Genomic DNA, 19,243 nt, shown 5'->3' with positions numbered 1-19,243 from the left:
TATTGTGAATGTTTGAGCAAAATATTATAAGGAAAAAAGTAGAAATAAAATATTTAAAGTATATATATAAAAAGGAATTCCCAACGAAAAGAAACGTCAGAAAAAACGTCGGAAAAGAGCTTTTTCCGACGCCTAAACATGTGTCGGCATAGGCTGCGTCGGGAATACCTCATTCCCGACGCAGCGATGACCGACGCATTTCTCCCGACATTCTTCCCGACGTCGTTTGGTACGTCGGGATATCCTTTCCCGACGTACTTTTCATTTTCACCGACGTTTTTTGGCGTCAGGAATACCCCCTTCTCTTGTAGTGTATTAATATCTATTAGTGAGATTTATAGCAATGTTTATACGTGACATTGATTAGATACCAATAAAAGTCTATCGATGTCTATCAATACCTATCATTAATAGATTCAAAAATTTTACTACACTCATAAATATTTTGAAAATAATTTTCTCAAAAAATCAAACATAATCTCATGCACGATTTATTTAGAGGAATTGTTATGAATAGCACAAAAGAATGAAACTATTTACAAGATATAGCAAGTTTCGAATGGACTGTGAAGAGTTGGATGAATTTTGATTTATTTTGTAAATAGTTTTGATATTTTTCTATTTTTGAAAATACTCCATTTATTTATTTATTATTACTAAATTTTTAAAGCAAAATATTTGACGAATAAAAGAAATGATGACTTAAATTTGAAAGATTAGCGGTTAGCAATCATCACCATATTCTCATAAACTTGGAGTGAATTCATTCTATGGCTGACAGCTTAGAGCAGATATAGCTCTCACCTTGTTCATGGCTTCCTCATTCCCAAATCCTTCTTTCCCCCATTGTTCCTTCCTAATATCCAATTCAACCTCATCCACACATTTCCCCTTATCTTATCCTCCAACTTCCCTCACTGTCTTCCCCCAAATTTCCTCCACCAAAAATGGGTCCGTTTCAAAAATTCATGGTAAGTTCGAGAAATTTCAAGGCGAGACTCCCCAAGACGATGTATTAGATGCTAATCCATCATCGTCGTTGCAACAACAGCTGAGTCAGGAGGTTGAAGAAGATGACAGGTTTCTCTTTTTCTCTTCCTCTTCAATATTTGTTTACTGAATCTTAGAGTTGATCATGGAAAGATTCTCTTTTGCTCTTAATTGATTGAAATATAAGTAGCTTCTAGGTTCAAAATGATGAACTTCATTCTGCATCCAAATTTCCAGGTCGGTTTTGGTATGAATCTTTTAAGTGCTTAAATACAATTAGAAAGATATTTCAGTATAACTAAGAGCTATGGAGAAAAAATGATGGATAATGAAGAGCTTGGAAGTAGGAGCTTGGAAATATGGATTTTGTCAAATTTACGTGGAAAACTGTGAACCTGAAGAAAAACTACTGTCCACTAGATAGAAATCCGCTACAAACTGTTACGATTATTCAAATTAGTTCTCTTTCCTATCCCAATTGCAAGAGTTCTCTCTTGAAGCTTGTGTACTATTCACGCTATTTAATTTCACTTTCAAATTAGAGAATTTAACTAGAATTAGTACACTAAAGCTTAGAATACTCCTAATTGGGATGAATAGAAACTAAAGTATTAGACTCTATTTATAGTGTTTGAAGTTCATCACTTCCTTGAACCTTAGCTTCTTGATATGTAAACAACTACTCTTCCGATATTTTGCCAAAACCCAATAGTGTTAGTTAAAGCTAATGGAGGATTTGTGACCTAAAGTCTTGAAATACTTTTAAATTATTGTTGATCATGGTGGATGTCTTGAAGTGGGTAATTCAGTTATCCATAAGGAGTGATCCATTGAGATTTTTGGAGGGAAAGGTGATAATGGTAATAAGTTATTCTCTAATGGCCACTTCAAGTTCCTGGATAGGAAATTTGAATGATTTTAAATCTTTGTAGGTTTACAAAGGGGGAATAGGACCCTGAGCATAATACAAGAAGTTGACGCTCTGATACTCGGTTAGAAGAAAGAACTAACTTTAAGTTTAGTAATCGAAATAAGGCTTCAACTAATTGCATTTGTTTCAATGTCTGATTATCAATATGGTTATTGTCAATCACTGTGGGTTGATCTAGCGATCATTAAAGCCCATGTAAATAATAAAGGGTTAGAGGAAATGAGTTCAAATCATGGTGGTTTCATGTCTAAGATTTATTACCTTACGAATTTAGTTGGCAACCAAATGTAGTAACAGATGTTAAACCAAACAGTAACATATATAAGAAGGAAAAAGAAAAAGAGATATGGCTATTGCCAAGGAAAATGTGGTCAATTCTTTTGCAATTAGGATATGCACCAAGGTCAACATGATATCATTCCCAATGTTTTTCTCTCTTTATTACGATCTCTGTTTAGTTGGTCGAATTCAAAGCTCTCATGTTTTTACAAGATGATTAAGCCACGGGATAACAGATAGGAGTTAGAATTGTTCAAATCAGCCAGGTACCTAATATCGTTGGTAAGAAGAGGACGTTCTGAATTGATACGAAACAAAAAGGGGAACAGTATTGGCTTATTTTTGCTTGTTTTTATCTTTTGTGCTATTGAAATATCCATTTTGTTGGTGAGTGTAAGGCTTTCTCAATGTTTTTACTCTTATTTTCAGCTGTTTGCCTTCAGACTTGGAGGGAGCAGTTAGGCAATCTGGAGAAGCTGCTGGCCTGTTTGTGTCTTCGGGAGGAGCAAGAGCAATAGTATGATACTCTTTTACTTTATGCTAATCCTTAAGAAACCTCATGTCACTGCCCTATAAATATGCACAAACATTATAAAAGAAATTGAAATTCTCAACACATCCAAATTTCAGCCTGCCGTACGCCAGGATAGTATGTTGGTGTAAAGTTAGATTCTTCCTATAAGAAACTTTGTAATTTTACATGTTTCATGTACCGAATTTCACCTCTATACCTAGTAGTAGAAAATCACCCAGTCTAAAAGCTGGTTGGATTTTGAAAGGCTTTTATTGGCTCACTCTCTCCTAGTCTATATTCTTCTTTCTTTAACAGGGGTATCGAGGGCCCCATTGCCACTATTTTGCGAAAAGACTATTAGGATTCCTTCTTTGAAACCCAGTAAAAAATCCCAAGAAAATAGAGAAACAGAGACAGTATTTTGCTGTGATTCTATTGATGATAAATTTCATATGAGTTCACAAAATATCCACAGAATACACTAAAAGACAGCACAGTAAAATAAGAAAGAAAAAACATAAGTAAATGCCATGGTTATTCTCCAGCTCCTTCGAGAAGGCTGGAATCTTCTCCTCAAAAGCCTCAGCAGCCTTTACCCAAAATATGACCTGATTTGCTAATTTCCAAAATATTCCTTATACGTCATCAGGGGTGGGTCCCCCCAAGAACCTCTCCATCCTTGGTCTTCTATGTAATTCACACCATACTCTTCCTGGATTTCTTCCTTTTATAGGTGTAAATGATCGGAGGTCTAACAAAAACCTACTCCCTCGAAGGCTGGTTTTGAGAGATTTTATGACTCCCTTGATTCTTAGCGACCAAGTTTGAAATCATATTAGATGTTTGGGTGCACCTTATGATTCCTCTTTATCCTTCGGTTTTTTGATAAAAAAGTTGGAACCCGAACTCATCTTGTTATCTCCCTCATCTCTGTATTCTTGCATATTCTTTTCAGGTTGAGCTCCTTATCCCCCAGCTTCAGTTTCTGGACGATGAAGGTGCTCAGGCTGAACTCTGGGAACTCTCAAGAGTTTTCTTGGAGTCACTCATTGAGGAAACAAATTGTGAGGTAAGTAGGATATGGAATTATCACTTTAAGGCCCTATTTACAATTTACTAATCAAGAATTGAATTTGAAGAACAGTTGGAATATATTGTATATACCATGTGTATCAGATTACTATTAATCTTTTTTAGTGAGAATTTAAATTATAAATGATGTGAGATCCACAACAGAAGTAAACAAAGAAAACTGTAAAAGATTCAAAGTTTTTAGGATGTTTATTCATTAGTTAATTTAATCATTTATCTAAGTACACTCCAAATTTAATTGCTAGAAAGTTAAAGCTGTGTTTCCAGATGCTGGGGCTGCTGCGCTTCTAGAATATCGATGGAAAGATGCCTCCTTCAAAATTTCCAGGTAAGTTCCATATAACATACAATTCCTTTTTCGAAAAAACCTTGAAAATACTGTCACCGATACACCGATACCATTGATTTTGATTGAAGGAAAACTTGAGACCAAGGCAAAATATATCGGTTACACATTGGATAGAATCTTTATCAATCATAGTCTGTTCTAGCCACCATTTAAGTGAATGCATTTAGTGTTCCAGATTAATTGTGTACTCTAAAAAGCTAAACCAAGATGGGTTTGGACAATCTGATTCTATATGTTTTTTCTTTTGGCCTGAGTACTATTACCACTTAATGACATATGGTTGTCATTCTCAGCTTAAGCGATCGAAAACCTGTAGATATTGCAGATGAGATAGTTGTTATGGTTGTTCCTGATTACCAAATGTTGGAAAATGTACAGAAAATTGCAGCTGCCCTCTCAGACGATCCGGTAAAAGTCCAAATAATTCCATTTGGTGCTGAAATGGTTGCTTCCCAAATTTTTTTTTCATATCATGATACTCAACTGCCAAAATTGGAGATCTGCAATCATATAATGAAGCCACATAAGTTCAAATTAATATGCATTAGGTTATCTTTTATTGAGTTAGCATACACTAACATAATAAGAAAAGGAAGATTATTCTTTCTGAAAGTGTCGTACATCATCAGATCATTTACATATATTTGGACTTTGACAGTTTTCACTTGTACACTGAATCAAATGGACTTGGTTCCTTCTTCCTACTTACTTTTCCACATTGATGGCAGCCAAGGCCTCTTATCATGTGGAACCCTCGTCTCATCAGCGAAGATGTAGGGGTTGGATTTAACGTTCGAAAATTGAGAAGATACTTTTTAAGGTAAATTTCAAAATCTTACCATATCTAGAATACAAATCAAGGTCTGAGTAGACATCAGCATTATGAAAAATAAAAGTAGAGGTATTTTCTTTGGGAAATAATTGCTTACGAAAAATGATCGTCTTTCTAATATGAAGTAAACATCTAACCTCATACATAACAGTTGTTAAGGAGAAAAGTAGTTTCATGAGAGACTATAAACTTTGTAACTGGTCATTAAGTTCAGGTAAGAAAGGATTTGTGTTACTCAACCTCTATTTTGTTATCTTTTGTACAGCACGTTTACAACAGTCTACTCCATGAGGCCTTTGCCATCTGGAGCTGTCTTTAGAGCTTATCCTGGGTAAGAAGATTTTAACATCTTACAAGATTCATTAAATCATCTACTCACTTTGCTGAAGTTGTTTATTTCCTTTATTTGACTGCTGAGCTTATTTTGGCCTTTTCAACCCTCTAGAGAATGATTACCTGTTCCAGTTAATATAGGAACAACTCAGATGGTCCAGACTACTTTTTAGTTGTATGACCTGAACAAATTTAAGAATATAATCAAATACTATGCTGTATCTTACATGTAAGTAAGGGAATCATTAAAGTGAAATAACAATCGAACTCAAGTCCCAGGTCGCTAAATGCACAAATACCTTTGGTTGAAGTTTCTCCAGCCACTTTCTTCTTCCTCCTTTTTTTTTAATTTATTTTTATAAAAAGAAGTGTGATTAACACCTTTGCAATCTTCGACCAGGTTATGGAAAGTGTTCTATGATGACAAAGATAGGCCTGGCAGATATTTGCTAGCCAAAGAATTAATAAGCCGTCCAGATGCTGGAGACCTCGAGGTCAGTTACCTGAGAAAATAACATATGAGAAATTAGAAGATGTTAGTTGAGCTTAAAGCTACTAATGTGTCATCGACTTTACCTCACATTATATAATCAGAAGTAAATATATAGATTGTATAAGTAACTTAATTGTGGAGCTTTCACAATTTCAATCTTACAGTGGTTCTTAAGTCGAGAAGAGATTAGTTAGATCACTAATGTAAGTATAAGAATCTTGTGCAGATAATATTTGGAAATGTAGCCGATTCAGACCAGGACCCGTCATTTTTGGACAAAGCAGCTGGAGTTCTCTCTTCATTAACCCGATTCATGAAGGCAATTTCAAAATAAGCAGAGCAATTTTCCTTGATGTGTTTAAAAATAATAGGTCCTTGTATATTATGAACTCCAAACGCAATCTATTCTGTCTTTAATGAGTTACCTTAAATCTAATCACTAGTTCCAGAAACCAAAGCAGGGTCCATTTTCTTGATATATCTGTTCTTCCAATGTGTGAATTTTTTAGTTGAGTTCTTTTTAACACCACCACCACCAACAATTATAATAAATAATAAAAAAATAGCTGAATTAACTAGATAATCAAACCACAATCATAAGCTACCGGTTTATTACTACATGAATTAGAATACTTCCTAACTAGAACAAGAACCGGATATATTAAAGCGTAAGGATGAAGGAATACAAGATAAACGAAGTTCAAAATACTTGGAACCTACCTCTTGAAAATACAAACTCAAGCCCTAAACCACTCAACTAATGCTTACCTTCACTAATTCACCCCTCCCTCTATTTATAATAAGATTCAGTAACTAACTTCCTATCTAATTACCCTTAAATCCCTTATTAATATCATACTAATGTATTCCTATCTAGGTACCTTACAGTATCTCAACAAAATTCCATCATAAACCCTTATAATATTGATAAGTGAATCATATGCAAATGAGACTAACAATTCAAATTCGAAGAGAAATATTTTCAACTTTGTCTTTAACTTTGTATTAAATACTAAAGCAAATATCAATTTATATCTTGAAATATTTGAGAGTTTAATCAACTTTCGTAACTAAATCAATGCATGTAAATAGCTATTTCACGTGATTTTAGTTAAAATCAACTCAAAAATCACTCAAATAAAATTATTATTCACCAAAAATCTTGCTCAAGTAGCAAAAAAAAAATATTACGTAATTCCTTCTAAAAATAGAAAAAAATTAAGGTAAATAGATGAAAAGCTTATGCTAATTTGATTCTAGATTTTTTTCTCTAATTTACATTAATCCCTATACTTAAAGAAGTCTTGTACTTGTGTGGTAGAAGCTCATGCATTAAGGATTTTAAAATGAAAAATTTTGAAATGAAAATTTAAGAAGTGATCTAAACTGATTCACTTGTGAATACAATTATTAGGTTAAGGAATATAAATTGATTTTACCCTAGAATAATTGATAATTTAGAGGCTGTACTTTAATAGTTGAACGTATAGAAATCACCTTTTTCACCTATATTGTAGCATTCTCGCATTAACTTCGATGCTCAAGATAGTATACAACACAAATTTTGAGGATATTTCTGACTTCTACGGTTGCAGAGGCAAACCATGCTGTTGATGTATTTCGTCAACTGCGTTGGCTTCTTCTTAATTCTTCTCAGCATGAGACTAAATCTGATTTCAATACCAATCCACTCGTTCTGTTGAATTCTTTGGCTCCCTCTTTGGCTTTTTGTATCGATTATTCTCGAATTTTGATTTCACTATTAGAGAATATAGTAAATCTGCCTCTGCAGAATTATCATAAGGTACATCCAAGGCACTACACAAACAAAGATAAACTACAGTTACCAAAAAGCTAAAGAAAGGAGGGGAAAAAACTACGATCTTTCTTGGTATAAATACAACGAGTTGTTTTCAAAAATGATAATCTACTATATTTTCTATATTCAAAACATATGTCTAAGTCGGAATATTGTTCTACCTGTCAAGCAGCTCTTCCAGAATGATCCTTTGCAAAGGTGTTACATAATGTATACAGCTTCTGGGGCATTGGCCAACTGCCATCTGAAGCTGATAATCCTCACTATGTCCTAATTACAGGAAATAAATCGAGAAATCACCGTTAGAATGATGCACACATCTCATAAGCCTTTTGGTTATGCACCCAAATTTGAAATTATAGTTGTGTTATCATTCAGAACGAACCTTGAGACGTGGCACGGGCTGTCCCGGTGGAAGAGGCAAAAGTGAAGACATGGGGAGCTCTATCCACACAAGAATATGGGCAGCCTGCATATTGTTATGACAACACATGTGCGAGGGGAATAAGTGGGAAGGATATCATTACTGTATTACAACATTCTAACATTCTTAAGTTGGAGCAAAGATTGTACCTTTTCCAACACAAAGAAACTCATTAACAAAGACATCAAATGCTTCACATTCTGGGTTCTCAAAAGGATCTAAACATTCCCTGAATTTCATAAAAATAAATAACAGATATACCAATTAGAATGACTGCAGGTGGATCTGAAACTTGATATCATAAAACCATATTGAATGTCAAAGACTCAAATTATCAACAATGGAGATTTAGCCCCTAAAATATGGTAGAATTTCTGTTAAAAGTACTAAATTGTTATATACTACATAGCATCGTTTATTTATAAACAAAAATTTCCCAAAGCTTTCCAATCATATGGACATTACACAATTCATTCTATGATGAGCTTTACAAGAAGTTAAGAAGTTCTATACACCCTGAGATCAAACATCAAAAGCACTACCATACCTCTCAATGAACTCTGTTCGGCTGTAACTGGATAACATCTGCATATTTTACAGAGCATTGTCACTGTTGAGTTCATTATTGACTACAACATAGATGGCAAAACAAGTTGGCTATCAAATCACAAACAGTTCCAGCCTTGTTACCGTCTCTTATGATCGAAGTCTAGAAGTTATGAGAAATAGAGACCAAAAATCAAATAAGTACTTTTGTTATCTCAATACTTTTGGCTTTTGGCTTTTGGCTTTAGTTTATTTTGGTCCCTATACTTTCAAAACAACAAATAACAAACAAAAGTTGAAAGTAGAGACTAGAATGAACCTTTTGCAAATATATAAGTCAAAATGAACTAGAGTAGAGTCGAAACTACCCTGCAAAATAATATTCAATGACACTTTTTTCTTGATTACTCTCTATGCACCTTTTTTTCATTAATTTCTCTCTCTAAACACGTTCTTTCGGTAACTTCTAGACAATTTTTCTCACTAATTAATGACTGCCAGTTAAATCATTCAAAGAATATCAATAAGAACACAGAAGTTGTTTAAGGAGAGTTGATCAACAATCTCCTTCTCGTCTGTAAGCAGGTAAACAGCCTTATCCACTCTACTAGCACAGAAACAACAGAAAATGGTTTTCAATTTCTATAATGTTAAGCACGCGGAGATGATAATTGTTGGGAATTGACTATCACTACAATGATGGTCGTTCCCAACAACAATCAAATTAAGATTCAACATGAATTATGATTGCCATAATGCTCATCCCACTAAAAAAACAACATTAAGCATCGAGCTAACCAACACAGCACAACTTTCTTCTTGGTTCAATAAATGATTATCTCTTTATTAGCTACCTCATACGCTTGAATTACACGACGAATCATAGAATCCGAATCATTCCCATTTCTAGTCACGTCCGGATGAAATTGCTTCACCTAAAAATCCAAAAGTCAGAAGTCCAATTGAAAATCAAAACATGAAAAAAAATTCAAAAAACCAACCCAAGTAGCCAAATCAGTCCGACAACTATAACCCGAAAACTGAAATGTAGTCAAGGACAATTCAATTGGCTGAGCAACGAAAGAAATCAAAGCGGCAAGGGGAAGAGAGAGACAGTACTTTGGCTCGAAAAGCGGCTTTGAGCTCGGATTCGGAGCAAGTTGGGTCGAGGCCGAGCAATCTGTACGCAGCCATAGGACCGGAGAGAGGCGTGTCTTCTCCTTCAATTCTTTGCCTACAAATCGTTGTGAATCGGGAGGTTGACGAGGAAGAGAAGAGAATGGAAGATTTTGAAATGGAGGGAAAATTGGAAGTGTCATTGAAAGATCCAACGGTTTTTCGAAATGGAAGAAAGGTTGTGGAGAAACACAGCGCCTCCATTATTGATTGGCTTCGCCGAAGGTTGATTTTGTTCTTAAATGCCAAAAATGGCAAATTATTTTACACTAACAAAACTTTTAATTTTTCTTTTTTTTTTTTTGAAAATATAGCAAAATATATATGTATATATATATAATTTAACCCTTTCGTATCTTTTGTAAAAATGTTATTGAAATTTAATAAAATTTTGACATACGTAGGTTGAAATTGATTCTAATCAATCTTTTTTACACACATAAAAACTATAATGATATAAAGAATAAGTTGTTATATAATACATGTGTCATTTTATTTTGAAAATAACTTTCATGATAGGTACTATATTGTTACCTATGTCAAAATATATGGATTAAATTATTACTTATTAAAAATTAGAGACTTAATCATTATTAAGAGTTTCATAATAGATAGACTAAATTGTTATTAACAGAAGTTTAAAAACTAAATCGTAAGCTTTTTGCCACTTTTACAAAGTAGCAATAATAAAATACAAAATTGTGTTGCTGGAGTGAGTATAACTAATGGGCACGTACTCCTTTAATTATACGTTTTCTTAAGTTGGAAATTTAAATTTTTATACCACATTGGTCGTGCTTAAAAGAATAAGAATAAAAATTTTAACTGTTTTTTAAAACAGCTCCCAAACGACTTCAGTTTCTATGGCGTTTTGACGGGTAGCTTGATCGTTATGGATTGGATCCCTCCTGTCATCATCCAAGTAGTAGAGGATGAACTTCTTATCTGGCACATATCCTTCATCTACCATGAGTACAAACAGCTCCGTCAAAACTCCATAAATGATCTCAGTTTGCGGATGCATTTTGTCTCCAACAGTAAAACTATGTACTTTCTTGTCAATCTCAATCCAACTGATACCAGTTTCTTTGGCCGTTCCCACCTCCTTCATCCTCCTAATTGTCCTTGCTCTTTCCTTCCAATTCCCTTCAGAAGAATATATGTTGGCTAACAAAACATATGGGACGGTACTATGCGGAGTTTCCAAAAACAGATGGTCGGCCGCATATTTCCCCATTTCAGAATCACCATAGAGGCTGCAGGCGCCGAGCAATGCCTGCCACACGAGTAAACCTGGCTGCTCAGGCAGTTTCTCAATGAAGTTTCTAGCTTCAGACAGCATTCCTGCCCTACCTAACATGTCAACAACACAAGCGTAGTGTTCGCTCCTTGGATTCATCCCGTGATCTTTTGTCATTGATTTGAGGAATTCCATTCCTTTTTTTACTAACCCGGCATGGCTACAAGCATGAAGTAATGATAGAAATGTGACGTCGGTTGGCTTTGCACCTTCGAGTTGCATATTCTCATAAAGTTGTAGAGCTTTCGAGGCATCTCCATGGCGGGCAAACGCTGCAATCATGGAGTTCCATGTAACCGAGTTCCTTTCACGCATTCTATCAAAGACCTTCATTGATTCATCGAGTGCTCCACACTTGGAGTACATGTTTATAAGCCCATTGCTCACAAAAGGGTTGCAAATAAAGTTTTTCTTGACAACAAATGAGTGAACTTGTTGACCCAGCCTCAGAGATGTATCGGCACCAAACACACCAAGAACAACTGAAACGACATTTCCGTCAATCTCAATCCCCATCTTCAACATTTTCAGAAAGATCTGAATGGCTTCTTCCTCACATCCATTCTGTGTGAACCCTGCAAGTATAACAGTCAATGAAACCATATCAAGTTCCTCAGCTGACTCGAAAATCTTCCAAGCCTCTCCAATTCTTCCAGATTTCGAGTACATATCCATCAGAGCACTTCCAATGCACAAATCTGATTGAATTCCCAACTTCAAAATAAGGCCATGAATTTGGCATCCTTCCTTTAATGCCTCCAAACCAGAACAAGCAGTGAGTAAGCTCAAATAAGTTAAAGAATTTGGCTCTACAGAACCATAACTCATCATCTCCTTAAACAGCTTCAGGCTGTGCTCATGATGCCCATTTCGAGCCAAACCGGAAATCACAGCCGTCCAAGTAATCACATTTCTCTCCCCCATCTCATCAAAAACTTGCATCCCCAAACCAACACAACCACATTTCAAATACGAACTAACCAGAGCATTCCCCACAGTAATTTCTTGTCCAAACCCACTCAAAAACGCCAAACCATGCATCATTTTAATAATGCAACAAAACTCCAACCCATCACAAGCAGATAAAATCGTAGTCAAAGTAGCTTTGTCAAATTTACAATCACCAACCAAACACATAGCCTTGAAATAACTAAAACCAGCAAAAAACTTCCCATTTCTCACAAACCCACCAATCAATGCGTTCCACGAAATAGTATCTCTTGTGAGCATTTCATCAAACACCTTGACGGCATCGGATAACTTACCACACCTATCGTACATGGAGATTAGAGAGTTCATTATAACGACCCCGTTATAATGGTTGGAGGGCTCGAAGCTCTTGATGATGGATGCATGGAGAGAAGAACCCAAATGGAGGTTCCCTTCTCTTCCACAAATGGATAGAAGGAAGCTTACGTCTAGATGGTTGAGGACGAATGTTGAGGAGGTTTCTGCAAATGGGTTTTGATGGAATTGGTTTCTGAAGGGGAAGATTAGAGAAGTGACCAAAGAGGGAAGGTGTGAGCTCGATTTTTGAAATACCCATTTGAGTTTCATCCATGAAATTGGAATCGGAGACGGTGACCAGTTTTTGTTCTCTCTCTCACATTCTTAATCTCTCCCTCTCAAGTTGATTTATTCAGAATGAAGGAAATTGCAACTTTATTGAGTTTTAAGACTACATTTTATTCATTGCACACAAGTTGATATTGTGCTGATATTGGTTTTTTTCTGTTTCACTCCGGTCGACAATAATTCATATAAGCTTTTTATTCTAAAGATGAGATGTTTGAATTCTCCAACTTTATAGTTGTTATACAAAAAAAAAAAAAAATCTTGATTGAAAAACTTGATTGAGAAACTTGAAGTTAAGTTCATTCTGGGATAAAGTCATAACTAGATATGCTACATGAAGAGTTTGTGTTCGACCATTGTCAAACAAAAAGAAAGAATTCTCGATGGTTATAGCTTAACTCATAAACTTCTAATACAGTGTCCATTATGAGTTCATGATGTTCTTTCATACTTGTGCTTAACAAAATTTGAACTTTTAATTTTATATATATTTAAACCAGATATGATATCTTTCAAGTTTTACAATATAGTATATTAACATAAAATGCAATTACTTCTAACATGTTTACAAATTATAAGAAATGTTACAATTGCTAGTTGCATGTAGGGATGATTGTAAAATTAGATTTCAAATATTAGCATAAGTACATCATCGATCGATTTTGCTATATTTACAATTTTAAAAATGTTATTATATACTTAATTATTATTTTCAAAATTGCTATCTACCGTAATTACGCAAAGAGTAATGTCTTAGTAGTCAAATTTGTGATGTGGACTTTAATCAACCTAAGTACCCAATAAGAGGAAGAATAATATCCATGAGGGAAAAAGGGCATCAAAGAAAGGAAGAGAAGAACAACCCATTTCTTATAGAAGTAAATTTCCAAGTTCAGTTTCAAACCCATTCATACCATTTCACTATTCATCTACATTTGATTCAACGGACACATATCACAACATTATGTCAAATAACGTAAAAAAATCAAACCAAAAAAATCAGGATTTCATGAGTGGTCGAGTGTTGTTCCACAGCCATTGGCGAGCCGAACCTTCAAGCAACGGAGAAACCTGTACAACCATAAGTCAATAAACAGAGAAAAGAAGACATCCACAAACAACACTCCCTAGTCCCTCCTCCTTATCATTTATCATATTATCAACTGGAGCATAATCTACTTTCATACCACTAAAAATGGTGTCATTGGCTACAAATTTATTATTATTTCTTCTTGTAAACAATTTAAAGGGTGTGTTTTGCAGTGATTTAGAGAGGGTCAAAATCGCCTTTTATCTTGCCAAAATTGCTTTTCCTTAAAATGACGGTGTTTGGCATGAAGCAAAATTGATCTTAGAAAAATATAAAAATATTTCAAACTAATTTTGAAGGAACTAAGTGATGGGTGTTTTTTAATCTTTGACCGGGAATCACTTCTAAAATAGTCAAAATTCTAGTTCTTAAAAGAGCATTCTTGATTTAGAAAAACAGATGACTGTTTTCTTACGCTCCAAATGTAACATCGATTCCAAATTACAACACGGATAAGTATTGGAGTATGAATGTCATACCTTTTCCCAGACTTGTGAATGGTAATCATTTAGCCAATTGACCTCCTCAACAGAGAGCAAAGTGATATCAACAAGTTTAGTCTGCATAAGGAAACCGGCAGAAAAAAGAGTTCAAAAAAGGGCCTCATAGAAAAAATAGTTGCAGGATGTGGATTATTATCTGAAGAGTCTTCGAAGTAAAAAAGTTCTAAACAGTAGACAGGAGGTAGGCCACAAAAAAGGCCTCGATCGTTATAGACAACGCTGATGCAAGAGTTCTTTTTTGGTTAAAAACAAATTGATAAATTGACTCCAAATTAAGAAAACAATGAGACTTCTTTTCATGGACCTTAAGAGCAACCTTGAGTGAATATGGGTAATCATAATGCATGCTAACTTCAACAATCCAGTATTTTTTTTTTTTCTTTTTTCTTTTTTTGGATAAGATTTGATTCCATTGATTGAATGAAATATCTAAAGATAAACTTCAACAATCGAGTTAGAGGCAAAATAAAGGCATAAATCCTGATGAGATATCTCAGGCAGTCAATATCTTTTTTTTCTATAATATATTCTAGAAAGAAACTAAAAAAACATTGTCATATTCTCTAATGATTTTTCTTTTCCATTAGTCATCCGTATAATTTTCCTACTGTTTACCTGAATGGGCACAAACGTGAGTTTTTCAAATCCTAAATATCCAATCCCTCCAAAATGGTTTGGAGTGTCAGCATCCTTCACGATAAGGAGATTCTGCACGAGAAGACCATCAAAATTATAGGTAAAACAATGGATAAAACCTAACCAGAAAAGTTTAAGCTATTTCACATTCAAAATATAGAGAAGGTGTGAGAACTTTGTGCTAAACCCTTAAATTAAACATACTCGTTTAATTAGTATAGGGATCAATTCCAATTCATTAGTCAAGCATACACACCCAAACATTATCACTTGATTGGTTTTACCTCAATCCTAATACCAAAAGAGTGGTCCTCATAGTAGCCTGGCTCGTTGCTAACGATCATTCCACTGTGTAAGCCAGTCATATTCCCAAATCGGAAGCTTATACTTTGGGGTCCCTCATGAACATTTAGTGCAGCCCCTACACCATGCCCAGTCCCTGAAAGAAAGGTGGGAGGGAAAATAGATTAATAAATAATTAGCCATTACATCTCTAATCAAGTCATAGTATATGTACTGTTTCGCACACAAGATAATTACTTCATTAGTCAACAGAGAGAAGGAATACCATGTCGATAGTCAAGCCCAATCTTCCAGAGTGAAGAACGAGCAAATGCATCTAATACAAAACCAGGGGTATCCTGAGGAAACACTGCTTGATCTAAAGCTATATGGCCCTGCAATTGATTAATATTTTAGAGGACACATTCAGTTCCTCCAATGGAGATCTTTCAAAAAGTAAGAAGAGATAATTATCAGTCTACAATTTGGTATGAATTATAGAAATGAGTGAAATAGAGATTTCGTACTTGTAGGACTCTCGTAAAGCACTCTTTTTGACGAGTGGTTGGTTCACCAAAATGAACTGTACGAGTTATATCAGTTGTTCCATCTACATATTGCGCTCCACTGTCCAAGAGAAAGAGTTTATTTGCATCCACAACAGAACAATCACTAGGTTCTGGTTTATAGTGTATGATCGCGCCATTTGCACCAGAGGCTGAAAAATCATTCCAACAATAGGCCGTGAAGCTGAAGAAACTGAGAACAGGAACATTTAATTAAATAACAGATATTTAAAAGAAAAATTGCACAAGGCAATTTACGTACCACTAATAGTATCGAAACTTGTGTCAACAAAACCATCTTGCTTCTTTCGAAATTCTAGAAGCTTGTCTGCAACTTCTACCTCCGTTAGTTTAACACCGTTAAGAATTTCCTGCTCCAACCAGAACCAGAATTGAGCAAGAGCAGCTGCATCTCTACATGAAAACATTGTACCACTAATTCACTAAATAAATTCACTAACTTTAAAGAGCATCTACACTATCAAAAACACAAATGATTAGCAAGTGATACAATTCAAAATGGATAAGTCGTAGGCTGTAGCAAGTCATCAGTTACTATATCAACGGATATTTCAAGTGGCATAGCACATTTATTACAGTATTACAAAATCAAGATTAAAGATTGAAGAAAAATGTTGATGATAGAACAGTGTTACCTCAAATGAGAATTCCGCATCCCCTCTAACTCAGCATAATTTTTTATGGCCTTAGCCATTGAAATGGGAGATGACTTATAGACTCCAGTAGGTCCAACCTGACTATTTGAGGTCTCAGAAGTCTTACCCTTGCCTTTTCTTTTATTCCCCAGGCGTATAAAGTATTTATCACATGCACTTCTATAAGCATTTGCAATTGCAGCATTAATTGATGATGTGTCCAGCCAAAGATTAGCTCCTTTTTCTGCCAAACTGAAGAAAAAAAATCCAGCCATCATTGAAGTAAAGATATGACCATATGCATGCATGGTGATCATTGCAACATTAAAATTGTAATTGATAACTGAAGCACAAAGGGTTTTCTTCGCACAAAAAGCAAAATATGGAAAGAATATCATGTCTCATTTTGTATTATTTTTTCTTTTTTATCTTCCTAGCCCTATGCATACCATGATAGTGAAACTTGCTCATGAAAGTTTCTATATAGTTCACATTCAAATGTAAGCTCTGTTCTGTCCATGTTTAATAGTGCTGATATATCTTCCATGTAGAAATTAAAATGAGAACGCTAGAATTTTCTAAAAGCAATATAGAAAACAATCTCCATCCTTAATCTACTCAGAGAAAAAAGTTTCAATTAACTTTACTTACTTTTCAATTGCAGAAATAATGGAATCATATGGTCTTAACTCGACTCCTGCAGTTTTCAAGTGATCCATCACCTCTGATGTGACTTTACAATTATCTACAAACAGTTTTGCTCCGTCAAGTTCAACTAGTAAGTATGCATACATAACAGGTGAGTTTGGAACATCACTTCCTCTCTGCAAAGGAATAGAAAAATAATACATAGAATGCTCTACCGAATATAATTCATTGTATACAAACAGAAAAAAAGTGGAATCACATTCTTTGAGTTATCCTAGCTTGAAAATTAGAAGTTAGAAGGAAAACAACAAAAACAATAAGGATAACAGTGTAGTTTGCGGCTAATATTTTGAAAAGGCATAAAAATACCAGCTTTAGTTAATTTAAAATAAACAAATAAGATAGAACTTTACCAAGTTCAACAGCCAGGCAATTTCATCGAGCACAGATATAATGATTGCAGATGAACCAGCTTCTTTGAGCTCAGACCTCAAAGAAGCCAACTTTGATGCAACGTCTAAACCAGCATATCTAAGGTCATGCACTCTTATAGGGCCCCTAGGTGGCTTTGGTCTTGAATCTTTCCATATTTCATCCACGAGATTGTAATCATAAAGGTAAACCAACTTGTGATTCTTCCTAGAAACGGTCTCTTTCAAATCTTCTGCAGCATCGGCAGAAAAAAGAAACTGCTCCCTTCACGAAATCAATAGGTGGCATTAGATAGAGGAAGGAGTACGCAAAGCGTTAACATTCTATGGTTATAGAATTGAAAAAGAAAATTAAAAAGGAATCAAAACCAAGTTAGAATTGGAAAAAAGAACAGGGGAAATCATCTTAAGAGAATACAAAAGAACAATTGCTCACGGGATCAATTCCAACTACACCACCAGGAGCTAGAATATCAGCAAGCCATTCACTTGGGGTGGGCACTCCATGATTTCCAGCTCGCATGAGAGTCCAACTAGAGTTTAGTTGTTTCTCAGCCTGATCATCAATAATAGGAAAATTATTCTCACAATCTATAAATGGTCAAGGAACAAGAGAATGAGCAAGTTTCAGTCTTCAACCTGAAGAAAATACCGTCCATCTGTCCAAAGTGCTGCTTTGTCGCTTGTGACAACAGCAGTTCCAGCGCTGCCAGTAAATCCGGATATATAAGCCCTCCTCATGTAACATTCTGCAATGAATTCACTCTGAAAACAGATACAAAATAGAACTTCCATAAAACTTTCGCAGCATAAAATCTCAATTACTCCAGATTTCTTCTTCCCACCCCTCCAAAAAACTTCAAGAACAACAAACATTGCCAATTGAGTACCATTTGACAAAAAAGGAACCCATCATAAACGTGTTTTTGTTCTTAGAATATGGCTAAGAATTCAAATGCAAATGAAAACCATGTTCAAGAAATTGGGAAGAAACAAGTACAAATTTTCAATAACCAAAAACAAAAAACCCAAAATTTATCAAATGAAGCCTTGATTACACACATTGCTCCTTCCAGAAGTAAAGGAAAAAATAAAATAAAAATAAACGACGGCCAGTTGGATTGAGTAGCACATCCAAATGAATTTATGCTCTAACAACACATAAGAAACCAGAGAAAACGAAATTACGAGACGGACCTGGTGAGCGTCCTGTGATGGGATTATATAGGCGTCAATACCAATGTCGGGTTTCGAGAACAAGTCACGGAGAGCCCGAAGCTTGGAATCAGGCTCATCGTTATTAGGGCGGGTCCGTCTGATCTCCGAGGATGGCTTGGCGGTGATGGAGGAGCAACTTCTGACGGTGGAACGTCGTAGTCGGCTGGAAATGGCGGCAAAAACAGGGGATTGAAGATTGAAAAAAGGGGAAACTGAGAAGGTTGAAGAGATGGAACGGAGGTAGAGAGAGGTTGAAGATGATGAAGAGAGTGAAAGAGGACGAATCGCTTGCGACGGTAGTGAGTGCATCGTCGGAGAGAGAGAAGATAAGGTCCTTCAACACTACACTTCGTCCCGCCGGTCCCGCCCACCACTTCTTATGCTCTTATTATTATTGTTTAGTTAATTACATTTTAGATAAAAAAAAATACATTTCAATTTTCATGTGATTGCCATCAATAACAATTTCAAGTTAAAATAATTGAGTAACAAAATTGCAAATATACTAAATTCAATCCCCGAGTCCATAGTCTCCGATTAGTTATGTTCGTTTCGATTTA

At 35.2% G+C, this 19,243-nt stretch overlaps 3 protein-coding genes and 1 long non-coding RNA gene across 5 annotated transcripts; 1 reads left to right on the top strand and 3 right to left on the bottom strand.

Moving 5' to 3' along the window:
• The first annotated feature begins 699 nt into the window (after nucleotides 1–699).
• LOC103494946 (uncharacterized) lies at nucleotides 700–6,291 on the top strand. Its single transcript, XM_008456335.3, has 9 exons — nucleotides 700–1,080; nucleotides 2,630–2,717; nucleotides 3,670–3,783; nucleotides 4,052–4,134; nucleotides 4,449–4,563; nucleotides 4,884–4,975; nucleotides 5,253–5,318; nucleotides 5,721–5,814; nucleotides 6,040–6,291. The coding sequence occupies exons 1-9, from the start codon at nucleotides 812–814 to the stop codon at nucleotides 6,145–6,147; spliced, it is 1,029 nt and encodes a 342-aa protein (XP_008454557.1). The 5' UTR covers nucleotides 700–811; the 3' UTR covers nucleotides 6,148–6,291.
• LOC127149416 (uncharacterized) lies at nucleotides 3,115–5,769 on the bottom strand. The gene is made up of 3 exons (XR_007820979.1): nucleotides 5,620–5,769; nucleotides 5,228–5,502; nucleotides 3,115–4,655 (listed from the first exon to the last, which is right to left on the bottom strand). It is a non-coding gene; the product is annotated as an uncharacterized LOC127149416 (long non-coding RNA).
• Nucleotides 6,292–7,228: 937 nt separating the features above from the next.
• LOC103494955 (pentatricopeptide repeat-containing protein At3g05340) lies at nucleotides 7,229–12,844 on the bottom strand. Its single transcript, XM_017046185.2, has 8 exons — nucleotides 10,663–12,844; nucleotides 9,722–9,923; nucleotides 9,457–9,537; nucleotides 8,604–8,641; nucleotides 8,206–8,285; nucleotides 8,018–8,101; nucleotides 7,794–7,902; nucleotides 7,229–7,631 (listed from the first exon to the last, which is right to left on the bottom strand). The coding sequence occupies exons 1-8, from the start codon at nucleotides 12,633–12,635 to the stop codon at nucleotides 7,490–7,492; spliced, it is 2,709 nt and encodes a 902-aa protein (XP_016901674.1). The 5' UTR covers nucleotides 12,636–12,844; the 3' UTR covers nucleotides 7,229–7,489.
• A 656-nt stretch (nucleotides 12,845–13,500) lies between these two features.
• LOC103494935 (aminopeptidase P2) lies at nucleotides 13,501–19,056 on the bottom strand. Of its 2 annotated transcripts, none has more exons than XM_051084711.1 (13): nucleotides 18,663–19,056; nucleotides 18,105–18,230; nucleotides 17,902–18,021; nucleotides 17,448–17,723; nucleotides 17,038–17,210; nucleotides 16,387–16,638; nucleotides 15,993–16,144; nucleotides 15,692–15,882; nucleotides 15,451–15,559; nucleotides 15,167–15,321; nucleotides 14,862–14,954; nucleotides 14,223–14,303; nucleotides 13,501–13,724 (listed from the first exon to the last, which is right to left on the bottom strand). In XM_051084711.1, the coding sequence occupies exons 1-13, from the start codon at nucleotides 18,990–18,992 to the stop codon at nucleotides 13,653–13,655; spliced, it is 2,130 nt and encodes a 709-aa protein (XP_050940668.1). In that variant the 5' UTR covers nucleotides 18,993–19,056; the 3' UTR covers nucleotides 13,501–13,652. The 2 variants fall into 2 exon arrangements, with proteins under 2 accessions (XP_050940668.1, XP_050940669.1); XM_051084712.1 differs by having other exon boundaries at nucleotides 18,105–18,214; nucleotides 18,663–18,809.
• Between the last annotated feature and the right edge of the window lie 187 nt (nucleotides 19,057–19,243).

Source organism: Cucumis melo, chromosome 5, assembly GCF_025177605.1.
Source record: "Cucumis melo cultivar AY chromosome 5, USDA_Cmelo_AY_1.0, whole genome shotgun sequence".
Classification (NCBI taxonomy): domain Eukaryota; kingdom Viridiplantae; phylum Streptophyta; class Magnoliopsida; order Cucurbitales; family Cucurbitaceae; genus Cucumis; species Cucumis melo.
Note: the sequence above shows the minus strand (reverse complement) of the source record. Positions and strands in the feature narration are given on the sequence as shown.

Coding starts and splice junctions, on each gene's coding strand:
- LOC103494946 (XM_008456335.3), top strand. CDS start 812: ATGGCTTCCTCATTCCCAAATCCTTCTTTCCCCCATTGTTCCTTCCTA. Junction 2,718..3,669: donor CGGGAGGAGCAAGAGCAATA/GTATGATACTCT, acceptor TATTCTTTTCAG/GTTGAGCTCCTTATCCCCCA. Junction 4,564..4,883: donor CTGCCCTCTCAGACGATCCG/GTAAAAGTCCAA, acceptor CATTGATGGCAG/CCAAGGCCTCTTATCATGTG.
- LOC103494955 (XM_017046185.2), bottom strand. CDS start 12,635: ATGAAACTCAAATGGGTATTTCAAAAATCGAGCTCACACCTTCCCTCT. Junction 8,642..9,456: donor GTGTAATTCAAGCGTATGAG/GTAGCTAATAAA, acceptor TAAAATATGCAG/ATGTTATCCAGTTACAGCCG. Junction 8,286..8,603: donor CGAACAGAGTTCATTGAGAG/GTATGGTAGTGC, acceptor TATGAAATTCAG/GGAATGTTTAGATCCTTTTG.
- LOC103494935 (XM_051084711.1), bottom strand. CDS start 18,992: ATGCACTCACTACCGTCGCAAGCGATTCGTCCTCTTTCACTCTCTTCA. Junction 18,022..18,104: donor ATGGACGGTATTTTCTTCAG/GTTGAAGACTGA, acceptor ATTGATGATCAG/GCTGAGAAACAACTAAACTC. Junction 14,955..15,166: donor CTTTTGGTATTAGGATTGAG/GTAAAACCAATC, acceptor CTTCTCGTGCAG/AATCTCCTTATCGTGAAGGA.